The 25,867-nt window shown below is 50.2% G+C and overlaps 2 protein-coding genes across 3 annotated transcripts in view; both read left to right on the top strand.

Moving 5' to 3' along the window:
- Myh9 (myosin heavy chain 9) overlaps window positions 1–14,204 on the top strand; it is an 85,241-nt gene extending 71,037 nt beyond the window's left edge. Inside the window, exons 23-40 of one of the 2 annotated variants that reach the window (XM_027403916.1) lie at window positions 101–224; window positions 680–851; window positions 2,330–2,542; window positions 3,097–3,241; window positions 4,369–4,575; window positions 4,746–4,850; window positions 5,013–5,165; window positions 5,317–5,565; window positions 7,272–7,484; window positions 7,596–7,808; window positions 8,063–8,224; window positions 9,047–9,175; window positions 10,081–10,169; window positions 10,255–10,378; window positions 10,673–10,881; window positions 11,342–11,450; window positions 11,529–11,701; window positions 12,761–14,204. In XM_027403916.1, the coding sequence (XP_027259717.1) occupies window positions 101–224; window positions 680–851; window positions 2,330–2,542; window positions 3,097–3,241; window positions 4,369–4,575; window positions 4,746–4,850; window positions 5,013–5,165; window positions 5,317–5,565; window positions 7,272–7,484; window positions 7,596–7,808; window positions 8,063–8,224; window positions 9,047–9,175; window positions 10,081–10,169; window positions 10,255–10,378; window positions 10,673–10,881; window positions 11,342–11,450; window positions 11,529–11,701; window positions 12,761–12,878 (2,907 nt within the window). In that variant the 3' untranslated portion in view covers window positions 12,879–14,204. The remainder of the gene's footprint in view (window positions 1–100; window positions 225–679; window positions 852–2,329; window positions 2,543–3,096; window positions 3,242–4,368; window positions 4,576–4,745; window positions 4,851–5,012; window positions 5,166–5,316; window positions 5,566–7,271; window positions 7,485–7,595; window positions 7,809–8,062; window positions 8,225–9,046; window positions 9,176–10,080; window positions 10,170–10,254; window positions 10,379–10,672; window positions 10,882–11,341; window positions 11,451–11,528; window positions 11,702–12,760) is intronic. The other variant, XM_027403917.2, reaches the window with a different exon arrangement.
- A 5,142-nt stretch (window positions 14,205–19,346) lies between these two features.
- Window positions 19,347–23,310, top strand: LOC100764446 (apolipoprotein L2-like). Its single transcript, XM_035439176.1, has 3 exons — window positions 19,347–19,377; window positions 20,207–20,333; window positions 22,434–23,310. Exons 1-3 carry the CDS (start codon window positions 19,347–19,349, stop codon window positions 23,308–23,310), a joined length of 1,035 nt encoding a protein of 344 aa, XP_035295067.1.
- Window positions 23,311–25,867: the final 2,557 nt, after the last annotated feature.

The following is a 25,867-nucleotide window of genomic DNA, read 5'->3' as shown; positions in this document are numbered from 1 at the left end:
TGGACCTAGTAAATCCTTATTAAGGGAATCCTCCTTTGAAAGAACTGAAGTGTGAGTCCTCAGCCAGCACTGTATTCTGATACTCTTCATCCACTTCCAGGAGAAGAAGCTGCTGGAAGACAGAGTAGCTGAATTCACTACCAACCTCATGGAAGAGGAGGAGAAGTCCAAGAGCCTGGCCAAACTCAAGAACAAGCATGAGGCGATGATCACTGACCTGGAAGGTGAGACCCGCTGGGCATGAGCTTCCTGTCCACCCTGATTGCCGAGCTGTGCATAGCTCATAGGCAAGGTGGACCCCGCCAGTGCTTGGCCACTATCTCAAGACAAGGCCGTCAGGCTTTAGGGATGGTATCTGGTGCTCTGGAAGTCGGGGCTGTAGACTCATTGCTGAATGGCTGGGCAGTTGTCTGTGTGAAGAGTGATAAGCACAGAACTTTGATATGGCGTGTGTTGGGCACGGCTGTTTCAGGAGCTGTTGAACATTGTCAGCTGTGGAGGGAAGAAAGAAGGAGGAACAAATTTCAGGTGCTGGGTTGCTCTGGAGACTCAGAGGCCTTGGTGGCTTGTAGAGCTGTTCCTCCATCTCATAGTTGTATGGTGTCCTTTTAAACCTTGTGTTTTACAAGTGCACAGTGTTTGGTTTCATGCAAGTAATTAAGAGTGCCCTCCCTGGCAGAGCGCCTCCGCAGGGAGGAGAAGCAGCGGCAGGAACTGGAGAAGACCCGCCGCAAGCTGGAGGGAGACTCCACGGATCTCAGTGACCAGATCGCAGAGCTCCAGGCACAGATTGCTGAGCTCAAGATGCAGCTGGCCAAGAAGGAGGAGGAATTGCAGGCTGCCTTGGCCAGGTAAGGCCCAGCTACTGGCCAGTGTTGCATGTGTACAGTGTTTTCCTGACCTATTCTTGGTGCTGCAATGAGCTATGAGCATGCTGTTTGCTCCTGTTGCAGAAGAGCCCATGGTGGATACTTCTGATCCACAGTGTGGTTCAGGTGTTTAGTCTTCAAAACAGTCATCCACAACCCATTCTCTGTGGTTCTCCCTTATCCCCTTCCTACCCACATCCCTCATTCCCCTCCCTTGCCTTGCCCCCTTCCCCTCTCTGGTTTCCTACCCCTTCCTCTTTCCTTATTTGTTTATTTTGTGGCTATAGGCATATGTAAAAAAAAAATTGTACTTTTTAAGTTTTTTTTTTTTTTTTAACATTTTCTTATTGTGGGTGGGGGGGGCAAATGGGAGGTCAGAGGATACTTTGCCTGAGTCAGTTCTCTTCCACTCTGTGGGTCCCAGGGATTGAATTCAATTGTCAGGCTTGGTTGCAGGCACCTTTACCTGCTGAGCAATTTCACCACCCTGTGCACATTTTCTTTTTATTATTTTTTTAAAGAGCAAATTTAGATTCACAGCAAGATTGAGCGGAAGGTTGAGATTTCTCATACATGCCTTGCCCTTACATGGACAGCCTCTCCTTCCTTCCCTCACAGCTGGTGACCTAAATGCCTCTTTTTGGTTTCTCGAGACAGGGTTTCTCTGTGACTTTGGAGGCTGTCCTGGAACTAGCTCTTGTACACCAGGCTGGTCTCGAACTCACAGAGATCAGCCAGCTTCTGCCTCCTGAGCGCTGGGATTAAAGGCATGGGCCACCACCACCCAGCTGACCTAAATTCCTCCCAATCATGTAATTCCAAAGCATACCCACATTTTTACTTATAGTCGCCATGAAACATAATGCTTTATTTCAATATTTGAGGTAATTTTAATTTAGAAAGGGAAATAATTCGCTGTCATTCTCAAATGGTATTTCTCCTTAATAAATATATTATGTATGTGTGTGTGTGTGTGTATTGTGTGTGTGTGTGTGTGTGTGTGTGTGTGTGTGTGTGTGTGTGTGAGAGAGAGAGAGAGAGAGAGAGAGAGAGAGAGAGAGAGAGAGAGACTGACTGTCTCTACCTGGGGACCAGCAGAAGGCACTAGAGCTCCTGGACCTGGAGTTAACAGGCAGTCGTGAGCTGCCATACAGATACTTGAAGTTGAACTCAAGTTCTCTGAAAGAGCAGCCAGTGCTCTTGTCAACTCTTGAACCATCTCTCAGGCTCCACATGGTATTGTTTTTTTGTTTTTTTCGAGACAGGGTTTCTCTGTAGCTTTGGAGGCTGTCCTGGCACTCACTCTGTAGACCAGGCTGGCCTCGGTATTGTTCTCAAACACCCTGGATGGATGAGCTTTGCTGAGGTTGACCCTAGTTCATGATTGTGACTGCCAGATGCTGCTTTGGCTGCACCTTCCTAAGGTGGCCTCGTACTGATGTCACTGATCTCTTTGGCAGGGTGGAAGAAGAAGCTGCCCAGAAGAATATGGCCCTGAAGAAGATTCGAGAATTGGAAGCTCAGATTTCTGAGCTCCAGGAAGACCTGGAGTCTGAGCGAGCCTCCAGGAATAAAGCTGAGAAGCAGAAACGGGATCTTGGAGAAGAGTTGGAGGCACTGAAGACAGAGCTGGAAGACACCCTGGACTCCACGGCTGCTCAGCAGGAGCTGAGGTGTGCCACTTGGAGGGTGGGCCATGCAGGACGGGGAGGTGGTGAAGCTGGGGAGGCCTGACCAAGGTGCAGTCCTCTGCATATATCACGCACCGCACAGTCCTCTGCACACACATGCTGGCCTGTCTTTGCATGACCCAGGGAGCATGTGTGCTGATGGTTCCTCAGTTTACTGAGTTAGGATCCCTGCTGAAGACCTGATGAGACAGGACGGACCCTACTAGGGTTGCAAAGGCATGAGTCTCTGCAGTGTGCATGCTAGACTGGGCCTGAGGGTGGATGGATGGTTAAGGAGGGAGGTCAATGGTAGAGAATCTGTGGGAGTCTGGGTATGGTGCAACTCACCTGTGATCCAGCACTTGGGAGATGGAGCCAGAAGGGTCAGGAGTTGAGGGTTATTCTTGGCTACACAGCAATTTTAAGGAGAAACCAGGAGAGAGAGAGAAGCTATGTGAAGTGGTTCTGCCTCTTTCAGCTCTGCAGTCGGAATGAACCAAGGGACAACAGTCCCCTAGGGATGCTTGGCCTCCACTCTGAGCGTGTTTTCTTTCCAGGTCAAAACGTGAGCAGGAAGTGAGCATACTAAAGAAGACTCTGGAGGATGAGGCGAAGACCCATGAGGCCCAGATCCAGGAGATGAGGCAGAAACACTCACAGGCCGTGGAGGAGCTGGCTGAGCAGCTGGAGCAGACTAAGCGGGTACAGGAACTCTGGGAAAAACACACTATGTCTGGGAAGGGCCAGGATGGGGCTTGCTGTATCTATACCAATGTCTGGGGAGATCAGAACAGGTGTCTGTGGCTGGGGGGGGGGCGACTTTGTCAGAATGACCTGGACAAATAGTTCCTCCATGCCTTAGTTTTCATGCCAATAAAGGAGGATGGTGGCTAGTCTGTCTGTCTTGTTATTATCTGAGTTGAATTGAGCATACTGTAAAGCATCTGTTTTCATCTGTAATACCAAAATGCTCAAGGAATGCCCATGACCTTCTGCCTGAGCCAAAGGGGGCCTCAATGGTCTCTTCTGACTAGGACACCCTTCTTACACACTAGCAGCAAACATCTTACCAGGAAACCCTGGTGATGTCCATCCAGGTGGTTGATAGCTGGCAGCTTTTTCCAGGCGGGTTCTGCCCTTTGTCTTCCAGCTCCTATCATTATCGGTGGCAGCTAGAGCAGTCCAAGTCTCTTCCATGTGACAATCTAAAACATTTAGAAACATACCTTGCTACACCTCCACCAGCACTGTGAGATCTTTTCTTTAGTGGTTTTACCCAGCATGGCTTTGTACTCAGGGTCTTGTTACCCTTGTCCTTGCTGAGCTCACTCAGTGTTGTGTGGAATGGAGTTGTTTTGCATCTATTTTATGAGCTGCACATTTTTGAGACAGGATGTGATTATGTATCTTTGGCTATGTAGACCAGGCTGGCCCCGAACTCACAGAGATCCATCTGCCTCTGCCTCCTGAGTGCTGGGATTAAAGGTGTGTGCCACCACACCAAACATTTTGATAGTTCTTAAAAGAACATCACATTAGTGCATTGAACTTTAGAAGTCAAGTGTAGGAACAGTTTTCTTTGTATGATGAATGTTGCTAAAATCCCTACAGGTGGCAAATGAAACTTTATATACTAGAATGGCCCCTTCATCCACAGAAGAAAGTTTGGCAGTATTTTTACCTACCCTTAGGGATTTGAGAATAGGTGCGACCAAGGCTTTCCTTCTTCAGGAAAGAAGCAGCAGTCCTTGGCTCCATCTACCTACTTCAGAGAGACCAGGCCCGTACTAGAACCTGGATACTCATTCCACCCTTGCTTCCTCCTCCAGGTAAAAGCTACTCTTGAGAAGGCAAAACAGACCCTGGAGAATGAGCGAGGAGAGCTGGCCAATGAGGTGAAGGTCTTGCTGCAGGGCAAAGGTGACTCAGAACACAAGCGCAAGAAGGTGGAGGCCCAGCTGCAGGAGCTGCAGGTCAAGTTCAGCGAGGGAGAGCGTGTGCGCACTGAGCTGGCTGACAAAGTTACCAAGCTGCAGGTGAGGCTTCTGTTGGCTCCTGGGCCTGGGCCATTCTCACCTGCTGCCCCATGAACATGCTTCTTCATACTGGCTCCTCAGCCAGGCCTCCATGGTTCAACTCAAGAGCAATCCAGCTTTTCCAGAACAGTCCTGGGCACTCAGCCTTTGCCTTTCTCTTCCCTACCCAGTTGGAGCTGGACAGTGTGACTGGTCTCCTTAATCAGTCTGACAGCAAGTCCAGCAAGCTCACGAAGGACTTCTCTGCGCTGGAGTCCCAGCTTCAGGACACACAGGTGAGGACAGTGCCAGGACCTGAAAGTCCATGAGCCCTAGCTGCTGTGCCTTGTTTGCAGACACTCTGAGCACATATCCTCTCTTCATCCTGTATCTTGGTTGTGGTGTGCTCAAGGCTGTGTCACTGCACCTCCTCAGTGTCCCCCTTGTCCTCTGAGTAGGAGCTGCTGCAGGAGGAGAACCGGCAGAAGCTGAGCCTGAGCACCAAGCTCAAGCAGATGGAGGATGAGAAGAACTCCTTCAGAGAGCAGCTGGAGGAGGAAGAGGAGTCCAGACGCAACCTGGAGAAGCAGATTGCCACCCTCCATGCCCAGGTGCCTCTACCTCCTGGGAAGAGGGAAGTGATGGAGGCGGGTCCAAAACTGTGCTGAACCCCTGAAATTCCCACAGTGCAGCAGGCTTGTTCCTGGATGTCCAGACTAGGTGCCAGTGTGGGTGTTTGCTTAATTTCCCCATTCTGCCCAGGTGACTGACATGAAGAAGAAGATGGAGGATGGGGTCGGGTGCCTGGAAACTGCAGAGGAGGCGAAGCGGAGGCTTCAGAAGGATCTGGAAGCCATGAGCCAACGGCATGAGGAGAAGGTAGCTGCCTATGATAAGCTGGAGAAGACCAAGACTCGGCTACAGCAGGAGCTGGATGACCTGCTGGTAGACCTGGACCACCAGCGGCAGAGCGTCTCCAATCTGGAGAAGAAACAGAAGAAGTTTGACCAGGTGTGGCTTCCACTCTATCTTCTATGTCCTCCCTAGGCAGGGCAGTGGCGTGGGCATGTCCAGGTGCCCAGTCTGCAGCTTGGTGAGGGGCCCAGGGAGGAAGTAACCAGAAGAGGAGTTAGGATTTAGATTTTAACTAGCTCTTGTTCCACCATGGAGATGCAGACACTGGGGCCAGATGGTATAACAGACTAAAAACACCAGGGTCCCTTTTGGTATGGCTGCGTGTATGCATGTTCCACAGTGCATGTGTCGAGGTCAGAGGACAGCTAGCAGAAGTCTGTCTTCTCTCATCAGGCTTGACAGTTACCTGCTGAGCCTCATGTGTTTCTAGATAAAGTTTCATTATATAATGCCTGGCCACATTTATTTATATGCTGCCACTGGCTTTTTGTGTGATACAGTGGCAGAGCTGAATGAATGGCTGCTACAAAAGGCTGTGCACAGTGGCCTCTACTGTACTTTGCCTTTCTTGCCCTTTGTGAAAAGGTCCCCCAACCCATGGAGCAGGTAAAGGATGAGCCAAAAGGACAAGGAGGGCAGGAGGATAAGGGATAGCAAGGTTGGGTCCACACAGAACAGGCATAAAGGTTGCGGCCATCTTTGGAGGATGGCCCTATCTGGGATTTATGGTTTTAAGCAGCCAGGATGGCATCTTTTTAAGAATGCCATGAGCCTGTTCATTTTGAGAACCAAGTATTTGCCAGGTTCAGGGTGGGTGGTGATTTTGTTTGTGGGCTCCCTTCAAAGGGGCACCTGGCAACATAAATCAGAATTAAGCAGAGAGGTTGCAGAGGTGGTCAGCAGTTAGAGGAGTAGTTACTGCTTTTCTAGAGGATCTGAGTTCAGTTCTTAGCACCCATGCCAGACAGCTCACAACCACCTGTAACTATAGCTCTATGGAATCTGACACACTCTTCTGGCTTCTGCTGGCACCTGTACACACACACACACACACACACACACACACACACACACACACAGAGAGAGAGAGAGAGACAGAGAGAGAGACAGAGAGAGAGACAGAGACAGAGAGAGAGAAAGAGAGAAAGAGAGGGGAGAGAGAAAGAGAGAGGGAGAGAGAGAGAGGGAGAGAGAGAGAGAGAGAAGGGAGGGAGGGAGATGAAAATAAGTCTTTAAAACCTAAGCAGAGGCTGGAGACATGGCTCAGAGGTCCTGAGTTTAATTCCCAGCAACCACATGGTGGCTCTCAACCATTTGTGGTGAGAGTCCTCTTTTGGCAGGCATACATGCAGGCAGAACACTGTATACATAATAATAAATCTTAAAATTTTTTTTTAAAAAACCACTGGGGGCTGGAGAGATGGCTCAGAGGTTAAGAGCACTGACTGCTCTTCCAGAGGTCCTGAGTTCAATTCCCAGTAACCACATGGTGGCTCCCAACCATCTGTTATGAGATCTGGTGCCCTCTTCTGGTATGCAGATATACATGGAAGCAGAATGTTGTATACATAATAAATAAATAAAATCTTTAAAAAAAAATTTAAAAAAACCACCACCACCAATAACAAAAAAACCTAAGCAGAGATCTAATATAGTGCTAGAGGAATCCTTGCTCTCATTCTGCCAGGACACTGGGAGCCAGCCAGTCCTTGGGCAGCAGCCTTGGGCCTGTTTGCTGTGTATCTGGCTGTAGGACCCAGTGCTCTGCAGTCTTAGCCTCACAGTACAACCTCTTTCCCCAGCTCCTAGCTGAGGAGAAGACCATCTCTGCCAAGTATGCAGAGGAGCGTGACCAAGCTGAGGCTGAGGCCCGTGAGAAGGAAACAAAGGCACTGTCGTTGGCCCGGGCCCTCGAGGAGGCCATGGAGCAGAAGGCAGAGCTGGAACGGGTCAACAAGCAGTTCCGCACAGAGATGGAGGACCTCATGAGCTCCAAGGATGACGTGGGCAAGAGTGTGAGTACTGGGCTAGGGTTCTGAGCTCAGGAGAGCTAGGATGTGTGTGGTATGAGTTTAGTTAGGATTCCTTGCTATCTGTGCCTCTAAGTAACTCGGGCTCTCTGCTAGGTCCATGAGCTGGAGAAGTCCAAGAGGGCCTTGGAGCAGCAGGTAGAGGAAATGAAGACCCAACTAGAGGAGCTGGAAGATGAGCTTCAGGCCACTGAGGATGCCAAGCTCCGTCTGGAGGTGAACCTGCAGGCCATGAAGGCCCAGTTTGAGCGGGATCTGCAGGGCCGAGATGAACAGAACGAGGAGAAGAAAAAGCAGCTGGTCAGACAGGTATGTGTGGCCCCCCCCACCTCTGGAAAAGACACCAAGAACTGCCTCCTTTTTCCTCATGTAACATCAGGGCCTGGGAGGGACTCCTGGACCACCCTCCTGCTGCCTCATTTCTCAGTCCGATGTCCCAGGGCTCAGTGACTTACTTTATGCTTTGATGGCCCCCATGGTCCCCTGGATCTCTCAAAACTGGCTCATCTGAGCTCAGTGCTTCAAGCATGAGCCTTGCCTCCTGAGCTGCTGGTGTCCTTCAGGTACGGGAGATGGAGGCAGAGCTGGAGGACGAGAGGAAACAGCGCTCAATGGCCATGGCGGCCCGGAAGAAACTGGAGATGGATCTGAAGGATCTGGAGGCTCACATTGACACAGCCAATAAGAACCGGGAGGAGGCCATCAAACAGCTGAGGAAGCTCCAGGTGAGGCAGACCTGGGTTGACCACAAATGGGGGAGTTGGGTAGAGGCTGGGAGTCAGGGCCAGCCCCCTTGTGAGCCTGTCTGTGGGAGCTCCTAGCTTTTCTCAGAGGTGAGGTTCAGACTCAGAATGGAAATGTAATAAGAGGGCCTGGGTACATTAAACCAAGGAGAAGGTAACTGGACATGCTGAAGAGTCGGGGATGGTGGCCACTTAAAAGCAGGCTTCCAGAAGAAACCAGGTACCTAGAGCCTGGGGCACTCACCAGTGATTAAAGATAACATTAATCAAAACAGCTCTTGAGTGGTCCACCATGCCTAGCATGTCAGCAGTAGGAAAGATTAGATATCACATGGGCCAGTTCGGTGGCATTTTTAAGAGCCACCTATAATAGAAGTCACACTCTGCCTCTGAGAATGCCATTGTGAGATTTGTCTGCAGAAGGAAAAGCATCTTCAGATTGGGAACAGATGTCAGGAGGATGACAGAGGGGACTGAGTTTTCTGCCTTGTAGTTCTTTAACCTGGCTTGAAGCATGCCTACTGTCTTGTCCCTGAGACCACCTGGTCAGTGACTGTGTGTCATGGCTGCCACAGTCAAAAGAAAGTATAAGAAGTAAGGAGGACAGTTTGCACTGTATCCAGGGGTCATTGCTGTTAAGAAATGCTGTGTAAGTCCTTGGAGGAGGATCCAGGTGCAGAGCCACTTGCCTTTGGTTACTTTTCTGCCTGTTTATAAAGAGGTTGGCCAAAATGGTCCCAGGCTCAGAGAGGTCCCCACGGGTGTGAAGTAGGTGGAGACGCCAGACTCTCTTGCTGCACACAGGCCCAGATGAAGGACTGCATGCGGGAGCTGGATGACACGCGCGCCTCCCGAGAGGAGATCCTGGCGCAGGCCAAGGAGAATGAGAAGAAGTTCAAGAGCATGGAGGCTGAGATGATTCAGCTGCAGGAGGTGGGCCAGCTGTGGGGCACGGGGCTTCTGCCTCCTGGCCAGCAGGGGGCAGCCTGGGGCCTTTTCCTGTTAGTAGGCCTCAGCCCAGAAGGGAAGGGCAGAAAAGCTGAGCTACCTCCTGGCAGGAGTTAATGGGAGGGGTCCTTCCAGGGCTCATGCCCTAGCCACACAGTTGGCATGGCATGGTGTATGCGTTCATGCTCATGAACATGTGTAATGGGGACAAGGATGAGACTCAGTACTCCCCACCTTTTAAAAGAAAATGTGACTGCTTAGTCCCCAGTCCATCCCATGAAGCGGTGTGTTGATTATAAGCTTACAGCGATTGCACATGGCAAGGAGGGTCCTGAGTGCCCCCTGGGCTGCTGCTTTGGTGACACATGAAGCACATGGTGGGGACAGGTGGGGTGGTGGACTTCCCACAAAGTGCCACCGCCGGCTTATGAAATGCTTGGTCAGACCCTCTGCTCTGGCATGGTTCTTCTCTTCTACTGGGTGTAGGATAACTCCCTCCATTGTCACCGTCATGCGTGGTGCTCTGGAGGTTTCTACAGTCTGTCTGCTGCCCTTAGTGGCAGAGTCCTGGACTCTAACCTGCACTCAAGCCTGCTTCATTAATCATCTCAGTATCTGGTCTGACCATATGCAGGGGACCAGTACTGCAGGTCTGTCCACACAAGCTGTCCCTGTTAGGCCTGGGTGGTTCCTGTTTATAGCCCTGGCTCCTGGCTTGGCTCCAAGTACTTAGGCATAGGGGCTTTATAAACACATGCCTAAAGGTGCCTCGGGCTGGAATTGACCCTGTGAGCTAGAGGAACAGAGGTATGTGCTGAGGGCCAGAGAGGACATGCGGCGCTGAAGGCTGTGTTGGTCCCAGTCATTTATGTTCTTGGTCCTTGTGGCAGGAATTGGCAGCTGCTGAGCGTGCTAAGCGCCAGGCCCAACAGGAACGGGACGAGCTGGCTGACGAGATCGCCAACAGCAGTGGCAAAGGGTGAGCCAGAGGGAGGAAGCACAAGCAAGGGTGTCTGAGGGCCTCCCCAGTTACCCAAGCCCTCACGTCTCTGGGTCCTCTCCAGGGCACTCGCGTTGGAGGAGAAGCGGCGCCTAGAGGCCCGCATTGCCCAGCTGGAGGAGGAGCTGGAGGAGGAGCAGGGTAACACAGAGCTGATCAACGACCGGCTGAAGAAGGCCAACCTGCAGGTGAGCATCGTGGTGGCCGCTGACCCTGCATACTGGGATCAAGACTCTTTGCCTGAGCTCCCTGTGGTCCAGCAGACCATGGCGGGCAGAAATAGGATGGATGAGTGTCCACTGTTCTCACAATGCCTCTGACCCGTGGCTTCAAGACCAGGCTTCAGAAGTTTCTGGGTCCTGTTCATGAGTAGATTCCTCTCTGAGAGAGCTGGGGTGTTCTTTGGTTCTGATGTCTGAGGAGAGGGTCCATGCAGCTGGGCCCCAGCCCTCCCTTGAGGTCACCGTACTGCCTTCTTGCAGATTGACCAGATAAACACCGACCTGAACCTGGAGCGCAGTCATGCTCAGAAGAACGAGAATGCGCGGCAGCAGCTCGAACGCCAGAACAAGGAGCTCAAGGCCAAGCTGCAGGAGATGGAGAGTGCTGTCAAGTCCAAATACAAGGCCTCCATTGCTGCCTTGGAGGCCAAGATTGCACAGCTGGAGGAACAGCTGGACAATGAGACCAAGTAGGTACCCCACCCAAACTGAGGGCAGTCAGTGCCGGTCGGGTCAGGAATGAGCTCTGTCTTCCAGGCTTCACAAGCAGTCTTCATTTGTTCTGAGAAGTATGGAGTTTGGGTGGGAACCCATAGCCCACACCCAGAACTGGGAGCTTTGTGGGCTGTTCTAGTGAGAGACCCTGCCTAGCTGTCTTGGGGCTCAGAACTGAGACTTGGAAGTAATGAGGACCATGCTGGGTCCCAAGCCTCAGATTCTCCATAGGCTGGCTCCTTCACTGGTCTCATGGGTCAGCCCAGGTCCCATCCTGAGATGGCAGCTACTGGGTGTCCGGAAAAGACACCTCCAGAGGTGTCCAGAAAAGATTAGGGCATCGGTCTCCAGGCCTCCGTGTGGCCCCAGGAAGTGGAGTTGGCTGTGTCATCTGGTAGAGTGTCCCCTTTCAGTCACCATGTCTGTCGTGCCCAGGGAGCGCCAGGCAGCCTCCAAACAGGTGCGCCGGACCGAGAAGAAGCTGAAGGATGTGCTGCTGCAGGTGGAAGACGAGCGGAGGAATGCCGAGCAGTTCAAGGACCAGGTTTGTGCTCAGACAGAGCCTTGGCTCTAGGTGGGCCGCTCTTTCAGGGCCCCTTACCTTAGCCACGTGTCTCTGCAGGCCGACAAGGCGTCCACCCGCTTGAAGCAGCTTAAGCGGCAGCTAGAGGAGGCCGAAGAGGAAGCCCAGCGGGCCAATGCCTCACGCAGAAAGCTGCAGCGTGAGCTGGAAGATGCCACAGAGACAGCCGATGCCATGAACCGGGAAGTCAGCTCCCTGAAGAACAAATTGAGGTGAGTCAGTCTCCTGTCCTAGACCTTACTCTTTCTCAAGTAGTTTGTTCTGAGTGCATTTCAGAGAGTCATCTCCTTCCAGAGCCAGTGTACAAGGAAGAGGTGCGTAGTGACCGATGTAGAGGGTACCCACCCTAGTGTGTCCTGCCGGGGTCTTCTTGCCTTTGGGGCTTAGCCAGGCTGTTGAATCAACTGCATATTCTTGGCAGTTCATTTCATGCCTTTTGTTTTGTTGTTGTTTTTTCAAGACAGGGTTTCTCAGTGTAACAGCTCTGGCTGTCCTGGAACTTGCTTTGTAGACCAGGCTGGCCTCAAAGTCACAGAGATCCACCTGCCCCTGTCTCTGATGGGATTAAAGGCGTGTGCCACTACCACCTGGCTTTTCCAAGCCTATTTTAACAGTCCATGCTCTTGCAACTCAAAGCCTAATGGGGGTGTTTCCATGCTGGGTTTTTTGAGTTGGCTGCTGGAGGCCTTCTGGCCCAGGGTCTGTACTTTCTGTAGAGTGAATGCTGGCATCACGATGCAGCGGGAAGGAAAGCAAGGCTTCTGTCAGTGTTAGAACTTTGCTGGGCTGCAGCAGATCTCGGGGAGTCTCCATTCTTCCTCCAATCAGAGGGAATGTTTTTTAAAGTATGAAAATAAGACTCTCATGAGAATTTCATCTGTGTTTTCTAATGTGATCAGAGGATGCCCCGACTCCTGTGTGAACAGCTGTTCCCTGAGGTTCCGGGTCTACTTACATCTTTTTGTTTTGTGGTGCTGTGATGGAACTTGGGGTCCAACTTGTGTTAGGCATGTGTTCTGCCACTCAGCACTCACCCTGCAACAGTGCCACCTGCCTCCACTCAACCTCCCTGTGCTGGTGTTCTGTGGTAAAGACACCTGCAGGAAAAGGCTGGTGATGGTTCTGATGGTCCACTCTCCTGAGAGTGCTGCCTGGCTCACTTCCCCTGGCAGGAGTTCCTCTGAAGATCCACTTTGAGATCTGCACACCGGGCTGCCCATCCATCACTCCTTAGCTGGGCCCCGCTGACACTGCTTCTGCCCCTTCCACAGGCGTGGAGACTTGCCGTTTGTGGTGACCCGCCGACTTGTCCGGAAAGGCACTGGCGACTGCTCAGATGAGGAGGTTGATGGCAAAGCAGACGGGGCTGAGGCCAAGCCAGCTGAATAGGATCTTCTGCTGCCTGAGACAACAGACAGACGGCTCCGCCTCCCCTCCACACCCCTGCCTTGAGACTGCTCTGACCCTGACAACCCCCGACCCCCAGGCCTTACTGAGGGCATTGGCTTCCTCTGCTGCATAGTCCTCCATACCTTTCAAGAATCCGATACCAAAGAGTCCAGGCTGGCCCAGGCCCAGTGACCAGCAAGGTTTTGCCCCAGTTGCCTGAAAGCACAGGTGGTGGGCAAGGAGGGCAGCCCTGGGAGTGGGCACAAGAGTTTTCTATGAATCTATTTTTTCTTTAGATAAAGGTTTTAATAGCTCAGGCCCTCTAGAAGTGTTGTCACCTTTCCCCCACCTTTGCTGCCAGCTCCTCCCCACTCCTTCCTCTGCTGTTGGCAATCACACATGGTGACCTCACACCTGCCCTCTGGCCCCTTTCCTGGGCCCTTCCTGATCCAGAAGGAGCAGTCCAGGGCTTCCACCTCTGTGCTGGGTGCAGAACAGGGGCACTCGGGGAACTCTCCCCATTCCCTTCCGGGTAGCACTGGTGCCTCTGCCCCTTCCGATTGTAAAATGTGTCAAGTGCAATGCCCCTTCCCTCCCTTGCCGAGGGCAGACTATCCCGGCACCGGGGCAACCAGACAGGGCATCAGGGCCACACTGGAAAGGCCAACAGCCTTCCGGTGGCTTCTCCCAGCACTCTAGGGGACCAAATATATTTAATGGTTAAGGGACTTGCAGCCAGAATATCCAAGAGCTGGGACCTACCATGCACTCTTGTGCCTCTCCTAGGACCAGGGCCAAGGGTGGCTGAGCTGCACCGCCAATGCTATAGCTTCAGATCTGCCTTCCACATGGATGTTTTTGAGAGAAAAAAAAAAGGTTTTTCCTCTTTTCCTTTCTTGGAATAAGGGCTACAGTTCTAGGTGTTTTCACTGCTTTTTCCTGGAACTGTGTTTAGAAGAAAGTAGCCTGTTCTACAATGGTCTACACTGGTTGCTGAATTTCTCTGTGCACCTCACTGTTTTGTAATTGGTGTGTTTAGACTCCCTTAAGTCAAGAAGGCTTTTTTTTTTTTTTTTTTTTTTTTTTTTAAAAGGGAACAAACTCCCTAGAACCAAACAAAGTCAAATCGTGAAGCTACGTATGCCGGAAAAGCTCTGAATTCAAGTCCCAGTTGCTGTCACATAGGAGTGAGTGGGACCCGCACCCCCCTTTTTTTTATATATATATAATATAAGTGCCTTAGCATGTGTCGCAGCTGTCACCACTACAGTAAGCTGGTTTACAGATGTTTCCACTGAGCGTCACAATAAAGAGAACTGTGTCCTACTCTTTGGTGTCTGGGTGTCTGGGTGTCTGTGTGTCTGTCCATAGCAGAAGGTGCCCTGGAATGTCTGGGCCAGCTGAGAAGTCTCAGGCAGCACTAGGGGCTTACAGCCTGAGAAGTGAAGAGCCTTCAACCTCCATGCAGGCAAAGAAGCTGGGCTGTCATGGGCCCAGGGCTCATTCAGGTGTGCCTCTTCTTCAGCATGCTGGGGTCACCTTTCTCCCAGGAGGAAGGAGTCTATGGCACTGACTGGGAGTGCCTGATGCTCCTGATGACGGTATGTGCACCAAACTGAGGGCAGCGTTCTCTGCGTCGCAACACAAAAGTTTGGTAATCGTGGTGTCTTAGGGTTTCTTTGGCTGTGAAGAGAACCATCACCATGGCAACTCTTAAAAAGAAAAACATTTCATTGAGGTTGGTTTACAGTTCAGGGGTTTAGTTTATCTCCACAGTGGGAAACATGGCAGCATGGAGACAGGCATGGTGCTAGAGAAGGAGCTGAGGGTTCTACATCTTGATCCACAGGTAATAGGAAGTCAGCTGTAACACTGGGCATAGCTTAAGCATGGAAGACCTCAGGGCCCACTCCCACAGTGACACACTTCCTTCAACAGGGCCAATCCTAATAGTGCCATTTTTCAGTCAAACCACCACACATGGTCTAGACCCTGTCATCTTTATACTTAGTTTTCAACCTTGAAGCTGACACATTTGGAGATATGATGTTCTATCCGAGCAAAGACAGGACAGTTCCTGAATAACGCTAGTGGCCAGGCTGTGGTGGCTGAGAGCAATGGCTGTCCTTTCCATTCCCAGGCCATCATCTAGGGCTGTTGGTGAGGGATATGGTTCCCTTCTCTGTCTTTTGCAGTCCTGACAGGTTTGTCTATGCTGACTGCTTAGGTACTTCAGAAGCCCCATGTCACATGCTTAGTTGTAAGATCCCTGTCCCTTTCTGCATTCTTTAGAGAAAGAGACCAGCGCAGAGGTGGGTGCCTGTTCTGGGCCATCCAATGTAGTGTTCAGCTTGTCCTCGTTAGTGTGTGCAGGTATCAGGGTAACCATGGTGGCCAGGTGCTTTGACTGCTGGCCCCAGCACCATCCACTAGGTGGTGCTGGCATTCTGCCTGACTCGCACCACAGTTTTAGGGTTATTTCATGGGATGAGATGACAAGCCCTGTGCTGTAGGCAGACATCTGGGAGACTGTTTTGGATGGCACTAGTCAAGCTGAGCTGTTATGTAGTAGATCTTCAGATTTCTGGGTGCTTCTGGAGCTCAAGACATCTATGCCCTATCCCACCAAGTGAGTCTGTCTAAGACTGCTTGAGAGACCTGTTCTGGTCTATTCCATACTCTGATCATCACTGCAGACTAGCTGCTCAAATAGACATTTACCTGGTTCTGCCCCTTGCAGTAGTTTTGTCAATCCTGATAAAGGGGAAAGACTTGATGGAAGTGTAATACAGAAAATAAAACAAATAAGCATAAGCAAAAGGGGGGCTGTCAGGGATTACATGTCAGAATGCCTGTCTCTATCAGTTTGAGTCTTAGCTCTGCCCCTGCTCATCTGATGGGGACAAAGTCTGGCTCCTGAGATACAAGGGCCCAGAGGGCTGTTATCCAGTCCTCCTTTGAACATCTATTCTGTTTCAGGTCCTGTGGGGGAAACTGAGGTCCCAGGTGCTTTGCCAAGGGGTCCAGACTGGCTAGCTGGACACACAGGCCTGCATCTCCCCTGACTTCTGGTGTCAGTTTGTGGGTGATGGAGGCAGAAAGCAGAAGCTGTTCTGGGTGCCTCGGTGGGCAAGAGGATCAGGTGTGGGGACCGAGAGAGGGCACATTGCCAAACATTAACCACAGATCCATCCCAGCTCTGTCATCATAAGCTCATTGGGTAGACAGATCATGGGCATGGAGAGAGAGACTGAGTGTGAAGAGGCCCAGGCTAACTCAGAACTTTGTTGAGACAGCATCTCCCTAGGAACCCCAGGCTGGCCTGGAGCTCCCCGTTAGTCTGGCTTCAAATCCACCATCTTTTCATCTCAGCTTCCCACGCGCTGGAATTCTAGGTTTCTGCCACTAATGCGGCTTTTAATGGTTACACTTGGTGCTTCAGTCTCACAGCAAATGGGTCAGTGGTCTCCACCCTATCCATCAAGACCTTATGTTTTAAACTGGTGGATAGATCACCTATGCAACTGTCCCCTGGAGGCCACTGCCCACCAGTGGGATGGGTCTGGAGTCTCTGTAGTGGGAGCAGGAGACAGCAGTCTTTGGGAGTCTGGTGCCATGGAGACTGTGGGAAAGTGAGGGAGCAGCAAGAACAGAATGGAGGTGTCTCACTATGTATTTGGGGAAACACTAGAGAGGGAGGGTCAGCCAAAGCAAAGACATGGATGTGTCTTGGTCACTGAGGTCTTGAAGGTCTATGGTGGAAGTGGGGCATAGTTGGGAGGGAGGGAGGGAGGGAGGGAGGGGCCACAGCAGGCTCAAGGACTGGTGTGCTGACTAAAAGGGCTTCCACTTGACCCTGAGAGGTCATCAAGGACTCCTTAGAAGGAGCAAGCTGTCTTCACTCCTTCCTTCCCTGCCCAAGGAAGATGGCCCAAGCTAACTGGCCAGGGGAAGATTTGCTGAACATGGTTTGGCCCCAGCTAGGGGAAAAGCGGGCTCCTATCAGGGCCACACAGCTGGCCAGGAGTAGGGCAGGGCCAACACTGGCTCCACTTCCCCTAGTGTGGCCTCTGTTCTTCCTGGAACAGCCTTCCTATGAACTGAGCCACAGGCCCCTTCAAGAGGTTCACCGTGTCCACGTTAGCACCCAGCTTCGGCCCACGCCCAGGTCAGTGCAGAGCTTTACTGAGGGGCCAAACGCTGAAGAAGGGGGACTTTCCTTGTGTGTAAGCTTCTCTGCCTTGCAGGGAGTGAATAATTACAAAAAAGCGTAACAAAGAACAGAGAAGACTTTCTCTGGTTATGAGGGGAAAGAATATTAATGAACCTGCTGAGAACAGATTGAGAGGTTCTAGGAGCTCTGGGGCATCCTCCTTTTGTTGCTTGTTGAGGAACTGGGGTGCTCTGTTGTGGCAGCTGGTCAGTGCCTTGACTGAGCCCCGAAGAGGTGTGAGGAGCTAGGCAAGTCTTGGTTAAATGTACCTGGTGGAACTTTATAATGGCGTGCTGAACCAAATGTGCCTCAGTGAACCTGCAGAGCCGAGAAGGATCAAATCTGAAGATAAAGGTCGCAAAGGAACACTCGGACTGTGAAGGGAGGTGCCATTTCATCTCATGGCGTTACTTGTGGGACATCTCCAGGCCTGTCACTGCTTCTGCCAGGCCTCTCTGAGCCTGGGAAATACCATAAGAAACAGTTCTTACTGAGCACTGGCTTAGGCCATCCCAGTGGAATACAACTGCTTTTAACTTTTAGCTTTCTTTTCTGCCTAGGAAGGAAGTCCGTTTCTTTTTACCTTTTAAAAGTATTTTTTGTTTGTTTGTTTGTTTTTTAGATTTTGTCTTGTTTGTTTTTAGAAATAGGGTCTCATTGTGTAGCCCTGGCTGGCCTGGCATTTGGTGTAGACCAGGTTGGCTTTAAATTTACAGTGATCCACTTGCCTCTGCTTCTAGAGTGCTGGGTCACCACACCAGCCTAGATTTTTCAAGTATCTATATTCATATATGCATATATACATCCACACACACATATATGTGGAAGCCAGAGGACAACTTATAGGAGTCAGCTCCCTCTTTTTACTCTGTGGGACCCGGCATTGAACTCTGTTCCTCAGGCTTAGCTGCAAGCACTCTTGTCTGCTGTACCATCTTGCCAGCCCTCCACATAGCTCTGAGGGAAATATTCTGAAATGCAGGCCAAGTGCTATGCAAGGAGCTCATTCTTTTCACTACTGTTTACACAAAGGGTTGGCTATGATATGAGGTCCAATCGTTAGGGAAGATGGCAGATGGGTTTGGACAGCCCAGAGCAAGTACAGAAACAGAGACGGGATGTGGCAGGATTCTGAGGCTTGATTGGATGCAGGATCCTGCAGAAGCAAGGAATGTGTGGGTGGGCCTTGGGGGAGCCCAGGGGCACTGGTGAATTTGTACCCTGCAGGGCACAGGCATTGCCGTGGATGGGAAGTGCTCACAATAGACTGTACATGGGCAGGAAGGCATCCTGCTGGATGTTTAAGGAACCCGAGGGCAGGGCCCCAGAGGGTGAGATATGGCTCAGAATGGTTTGGGTTCATGGGCTAGCTCTAACATTATTATGAAGACTGGGGATGGGAGCTAACCTCATGGTCTTCCTTCTCCATTACGATGGGGTCACAATGCTTCTCATCTCATGGCACGTGTGTGGTCGTCTAATGAAGTGTATGTCTAGGGAGCCTTGTGTGTCCCAGACAATAAACATCAGTCCCTATCATTAACTCACATATGTGTTACCGCTCTCGGATTGCTGCCAGAGCAACCCTTCTCATCTTATCTTCTGTGTACAAATTCAGTTATCTCCCATAGGTTCGTCATCACCTGATCTTACTAGAGTGGGAGGATGGAGCAGGGGCCTTGGGATGAGCAGTTAGAGCCAGATGACTCGTTGCTTTCTGTGGAACCCATGGAAGAGAAACACTTTTGATAAAGTCTGAGTGTTACGATAAAGCGCAAGGGGAACCTTGGTGGATTCCATGGTGGGGAGGTTGACCGAGGCAGAAGGACAAACATGCCAGGCAGACAGAGCTTAAGTGGAAAGTTTTATTAGAAAGAGGAATTGAGGGGAAAGGAAAGAAAAAAGGTGTAAAGAGACACAGAGACAGAGAGAAGACAGAAGAGAAGAAGGAGACAGAAGAAGTCCTGTCTGTCCCAGGAGAACAGCAAGACAGAGAGCACAAGTGGGCAGGGGTATTTCTTTTAAAGGGGTCCTTTGTACCTGGGCTGACCAGGGTACTGCCTGAGTGCATTCTGCCAGGTTACAGGAGCAGGCAGCATAATGCCTGAATCCTTATACTGATAATTGCCAGACACTGGAAGGGACCTGAGGGGCACAGTCCTTAGTTGCTTGTCTTCTAACAGTTGTTCCCCTTTCATTGCATGGCTAGGTTTTTCCTCCTTGCAGCTTGGACCAGAGACCGTGCAGTTGACACCATGGACCCATCAACCTGCGAGGGCTCCTCAGGTATTACATTTGTCTGGCTTCTTCTCATTTGTGGCCTAGACCCCCATTACTGAGTGTAGAGTATTGTGCCCAAATTCTGAACCCCCAAACCACCAAGAGACCCATTCTGATGCAAAAGCGAAGAGTCTTTTATTATTTAATGAGTTAACTCCATTAATTCAGACCCTCCATCCGTTCTACATGGCAGGTGGAGTGAGAAGGACCCGGATAAACTGTGGGTGGGGGGAGTTTATTGGGCAGCGTATGGGAAGTGTCTAGGGGTATGCAACAGTCTCAGGATTGGTGTGCTTCCAAGCTTGGGCAACCTGTCCTGTGTTGATTGGTTAACTGGTTGCTATGGTCTATAGGCCCTCCCAGAGCAGTTGTTAAGCTCTACATGTCACTGTTAGGCCACTTTTTCCTTAAAGCACATCCAGAGCCCACCAACTAACTTCTGATTGGTTCCTTGCCGCGTGGAGGGTGTCTGACCTCCTAGTGACTAGGGCAGCCCCTGCAAGGTCAGGAGGCTGGAAACTAAGCAACATGTGCTGAGTCAGGGGCCTTTGTCTTGCTGGGTCTTTTCTGCAGCCTGTCATGGCTGCTAAAACAGGGGGCTGGGTGAGGATCTGGTTCCTTCAAGAGAAGTTGAGAACAGAGAAGGGGAGACCCAAGGGGGACTTCAGAAACTCTTCCAATGCCAGTGCCCTTCCTGGGGAATAAAGCCAGGACTCACCTCCTCCCTGTCCTGCCTCCTCAGGTGGACCAGCTCAGGGTGGAAAGCTGACTCTGTGGTTACTGTCACTCAAGCTCTTCCATTCTGTCCTCTAACTTCACTTTCCTTTCCAACTAGGGGGCAGAAACTTCATTGAGGAAGTCACTGAGTACCTCCAGCACAGAGCCAGTAGGGAAGATCTGCGCTTGCTGTTGACTGAAGATGGAGCCTGGAAGGCCTTTGTGGCCGAGGCTGAGTTGTCCAGGTCTCCTGCTGTTAGGCACTTCTTCCCTTTTTTGGTTTCTCTTCCCTGCCTATGGACGGTGCAGCCTCATTCACTATGTGCCTCCCTGACCTAGTGCCCTTGTTCATGTGCTAATTCTCTCCAAAGCATCTTTGATACACCCATAACTGTGCTTTGGGAATGTCCCATTGTCTCTCAGTGAACTTGAGAGCCACCAAAAGGTTGTACCATACACTATCTTCGAGGCTGACCCCAGATCTTTCATTTCAGAGGTCAATGCCTTTAGTCTCCAGTTCCCTGGAGGTCAGAAATGAGACCAAAGCCCCCACCACACACTGCTTGGTTAAACCTGAGCACCCTAAAGAGGACATGCCTGGGAACAGAAGTGGTTTGGATCCTGAATTTTCCTGATTTTAAAATATTTTCAATATGCTACATTGTGGGAATGAGATCCAAGTCTCAAAGCGAAACACACTTCTATACTTTTTATACCTAGTGAACATCTTAATGTTCTATGCTCTTGTTAGCACCCTTGTGTTTGAGTGTGACCGGTCCCCTAAAGACAACTGTGGAGTTTTCCATGCGGCATCATTTGAAGCCTTTCACACTTGGAATGTTCAGACAGAATTGCTCAGTTTGGATGAGTTTCCTGCCAAAGTCCTAGCCAGATGCAGATAGTCTTGGCTGGGAGGACATGACCTGGCCTACTGCTTGTGTTTCAGCAGCTGAGGGCAAAAGGAAGGCATTTCACAACACTAGCAAACATTCTATGAATTAAGGATGACTTATGCTCCAACCTTGCCTCCTTGTGTTCATCAGCACAGTCCCCATTCCCCTCCTCGTCACTTCATCCTCACCCCTGGCATGTGCTGATGGCCACAGTGTTACCCTTGAGTAAGAAAACATCTTTATCAAATGCCTGACACTAAGAACATCTTTTATTTTTTTTGACAAGGTTTGATATATCCCATATTAGCCTTGAACTCAGACATAAGCAAAGATGACCTTGAACTTCTGAACTTCCCGCCTCTGACTCCCAAGTACTGGAATTACTGGCTTGTAACACCATGCCTGATTTTATACAGCGGTAGACACCAAGGCCTCACACATGCTAGGCAAGCTCTTTACCTACTATGCTAGTCCCCAGCCCCTAAAGAACATCTTTTAAAAGGTTTTTAAAACCTTATTTCTACTTTATATGTATGAGTCTTTGCCTGCATGTATATGTGTGTGCCTGGTGCCCACAGAAGCCAGAAGAGGGCATTGGAACCCCTAGAACAGGCATTTGTATGCTCCCATGTGGGTACTAGAATCAAACCTGGGAACTCTGGAAGAGCAAACAGTGCTCTTAGCTGCTCAGTCATCCCTCTAATCTCAAGAGCATCTTAAACAAACAAACAAATTTATTTATTTATTAATTTATTCATTAATTTTTGAGACAAGGTCTTTCTATATAGCTCTGGTTGTCCTAGAATTCACTATGTAGATCAGGCTGACCTCAAACTCACAGAGATCTGCCTATCTCCACCTCCTGAGTGCTGGAATTAAAGGCTAGTGCCACAATGGCTGGCAATTTATTTACGTATGTGCGTGCGTGTGTGCGTGTGCGTGTGCGTGTGCGTGTGCGTGTGTGTGTGTGTGTTTGTGTGAATGTGTACATGCACATACCTGTGGAGGCCACAAAGGATGTCAGATCCTTTGGATTGGAGTTAATAGATGATTGCCAGCCTTTTAACCAAATTCTGAGTGCTGAGATCCAAATTCCAGGCCTGTACAAGTTCAACAAGCAGTCTTAATTGCAGAACCCATTCTCCATTCTCCAAGAGAATCTTAACATGTCTTTTACTAATTATCCTCATTTACAAAGGACAATTTATGATTACCAAGCCTTCACCATCAAAAGAAAGAATCTGTGTGTCTATAAAATCCTTCCTGAGCCACAGAAAGCATGCTGTCATTTGCACAGGTCATGTGTTATGGAGCCTGTAGCAAACCATCTGTTTTATTATTTTATAGCACTGGGCATGGAACCCAGGCCCCATGCATGTTAGACAAGCACTCTACCCTTGACCTAAATCCATAAGTAAACTCTCTCTCTTAATCCCTTGATGCCTGTTACAGAGCTGATGCAGACACATTGCGTGATGCTCTCAATGCCCTCACAGAAAACATGGCTGAGGAAGACAAAGACAAGTTTCAACGTGACTTGCAGGACATGGAGAGTTTTGTGGATATGTTTCCTCAGGTGCAACTGGAACTCGAGGGGCACATTAAGAAGCTCCAGATCCTTGCAGATAAAGTTGACAAGGTTCACAGGGATTGCACCATCTCCAAGGTGGTGGCCAGCTCCACCAGCACTGTTTCTGGAGTCCTCACCCTCCTTGGCCTTACTCTGGTACCTGTGACAGCTGGGGCCAGTCTGGTGCTCTTGGCAACAGGGATGGGATTGGGAGCAGCGGCGGCTGTGACTAGTGTCTCCACTGGTATTGTGGACTACACAAGTGAGTCATCAGCCAAAATGAGAGCCAGCCACCTGGTGGCAACCAGCATGGTCAAAGTGAAGAAAGTTGCAGAAGCTGTGGTTCATTCAGAGCCCCAAGTCTATGAGTTATCTGAGAATTGTTGCCGAGTCCTGCGATGCCTTCAACAGAACATCTATGTCATCAAGCTCACCAAAGCCAACCCTGCATTAGCATCCAGTGCCAAGCACCTCTTGACCATAGGGGGCATCTCTGCCCAAAGAGACAATCAGGTGAAGAAAGCCTATAGGGGCACTGCCCTGGCAATGAGCAGAAGAGACTGGGTCATGAATGTAGCCACCACAGGTGTGTCCCTCACTGGGGATGTGATTGGACTTGTGAAAGAATCCAAGCGTTTGCACAAAGGGGCAAAGGTGAAGTCAGCTGAGGAGTTGAGGAAGCAGGCACAGGAGCTGGAGGAGAAATTGAAGGTGCTTATCCAGATCCATGACAGTTTGCAGTCAGGTTCAACTCAGTAACATGCTTCCTCCCCCAAAGCAGTGCAGAAGTCTTGGGAGGTGTTCGGAGCACAGACAGGGACATGTTGTTAGAGGAAATCAAGCCCCTCTAGCAGGCTGTTCAGGATTTAGACATCTTTTCAAAAATTTTGTTGTATATGTATGTGTGTGTATCTGAGCATGTGGGTGTAGGTGCATTCAGAGGCCAGAAGAAGGCACCAGATCTCCTGGAGCTAGAGTTACAGGAGGTTGTGAACTACCTAATATAGGTACTGGGAACTTAATTCCTGTTCTCTGAAAGGTAGCCAGTACTCTTAACTGCTGAGGCACCTTTTCCAGCCAGGGTTTGTCATTTCTGTGTCTGAGCACTGCAAGATAAGTGCAGGTAGCTAATGGAGCAAAGAGAAAGCAGTGGGAGCCTGAAACAAGGGGCCAGAGGGGTCTAGAGAGTGTGCTAGTAAAGAACACTTTGGGGGCTTGGATAGGGAGGGCTGTGAGGAGGCAGGGAAACTGACAAGCTGGGAATGGGGGAAAGCCAGAGGGAGAGTTCTGTATGTGGAGGAGCCTCAGTGACTTCCTAGGATGACAGTGGTGGTGGTGACAAGGATGGCGGTCACACCAGAGGGAGCACATCAGTTGCCAAGGGGCCAGGGTGCCCTAGAGAGCAGTGCTGGGGAATGACATGGATCAGAGTGGCAGGTCAAGAGACTTTGTGGTATGTTGAGAGCAGCCAGCTTGTGGTCAAGAGATGAGCCACAGCTTCATCAGGAATGGGGGTTGGGTGGGGGTAGTGGATAAGGCCACCTCTCTCTTCATCTTTCTCTTCCATCTTGTTTTCTACAGTCTTTAGTTCAGTGAATATTAACCAGTGATTCTAGCAAAGTGGAGCATCCCAGCCTGCAGGTCCCAAAATCATATGCAAGGAAAACAGAACATTGGAACATGGCACAGGGTGTGTGATCGCAGAGCATCCATCCTTATCCTAGCCACCTAACTGCTAGATCCACAGCCCCTTCTGTAAGGCAGTGCACTCAGTTCAGGCGCAGAGCACAGCCTTCAGGAGGCACAGAGGCCCGTGTGCTCACAGAGAAGCACTAGGGAAGCAGGAATGCTAACAAGGTTATTCCTTCGAAGGAAGGGATATATAACCTGTTACCCACTCAGAAGACTTGGAGCAGACATGGTTAATAGCTTGGTGACCTTTTGTGCTGTCTTTGAGGACAACACCACACTGGATTCTCCCTCAGACCCTTACTGTGAATTTGTCCATCTGTAGAATCCACCTTTATGAAAAATGTCACATGTACAGAAAGAGTTTTGATGTCATCATGTCTTAAGCGTCATTGTGCATATGGGATAAAGTTAATTGACACCAAATTGTAGTGTGCTTAAATATGCCTAAAATAAACTATTTGAGGGTCAGACTCCTGAAGTTGGAACCAACACTGGCTACTTAGTTGTGCTGGAACAAATTACCTTCTTGCCTCCTGCAGATCGTTACTCTACTGGCCATGGTGGCCGCAGAGACCCCTTGCACAGCCTGTCCTACAAGGCTGCACTCTGTCCTCAAGCTGGCTTCTCCCAGCTGATCTGTAGCTGAATCCCCTTCTGGCCATTTCAGTAGTGTCCCACCTGGTCACTTCCGGGGTTGAGATTCACTAAGTGGCAAGGAGCCAGCCTTGCCGGGGTAAGAGCCATAGTATGTGGATAAGCACAGCCTCTCTCCCTGGTTCTGAAACCTCTTTGGAAACACCGGGCTGCTGGGGAAGGAGTGTAGTCCGACTTTTCTTTGGGCTGCCAGCTCACAAATAATGACATGGAGCTCATACGTTAACCCATACTTTTAAAATCTATATTCTTTCATGTGGCTCATTACCTCATCTCTGTACAGAGGTACATCCTGCTTCCTCAGTGTCTGGCTGGTGACTCTGCCTTTCTTCTACCAGAGCTCTCTCTGTCCAGCCTATACTCTCCTGTCTTATTGGTCATTCAGCTTCTTATTAACACCAATCACAGCAACACATTTCACACAGTGAACAACACAGTGTACAACACAGTATATGACAGGGGAGGATAGAGGCCTGGTGACCACAAAGACACGCTCTTCCCTTGAGTATAAAGAGTTTCTTAGGGATGGGCATGGTAGCACACGCCTGTAACCTCAACAGCAGAGGCAGGTGGATCTGTGAGTTTCACTAGTCTATATAATGAGTTCTAAGACAGAAAAAGCTACATAGTGAGACCCTGTCTCCCTCCTCCTACCTAAAAAACAAAAAACAAAACAAAAAAACCAACCGGGTTTCTTAGATAGCAGAGATCTTCAAGCGAGCATTCACATAGGACAAAAGGGTTTTCCAACTCTGGCCTCATTTTGGCCTCATCCTCTCCCCTAAATATCTTTTCTGCTAACCCCCCGAACTCCTGCCAGACCCTTTGCTGATCTAGGGCACAATGCAGAAGACCCTTCCAGGTAGAGAGGGTGGGGAGATGCTCTCTGCTTATCAGGGTCACCTCTAGTAGGCGTTCCCCAGTTCTCTAATGCTTTTGAAAGCCTGTGTGTGGGCCAAGCCCCAGAAAA

The sequence above is a fragment of the Cricetulus griseus genome, chromosome 2, assembly GCF_003668045.3.
Source record: "Cricetulus griseus strain 17A/GY chromosome 2, alternate assembly CriGri-PICRH-1.0, whole genome shotgun sequence".
NCBI lineage: Eukaryota > Metazoa > Chordata > Mammalia > Rodentia > Cricetidae > Cricetulus > Cricetulus griseus.
Note: the sequence above shows the minus strand (reverse complement) of the source record. Positions and strands in the feature narration are given on the sequence as shown.

Bases quoted from the DNA above. Each gene is read 5' to 3' on its own strand.
- LOC100764446 (XM_035439176.1), top strand. From the start codon at position 19,347: ATGGACCCATCAACCTGCGAGGGCTCCTCAG. The intron at 19,378-20,206 runs GTATTACATTTG...CTTTCCAACTAG, and splicing joins AACCTGCGAGGGCTCCTCAG to GGGGCAGAAACTTCATTGAG. The intron at 20,334-22,433 runs GTCTCCTGCTGT...TGCCTGTTACAG, and splicing joins GCCGAGGCTGAGTTGTCCAG to AGCTGATGCAGACACATTGC.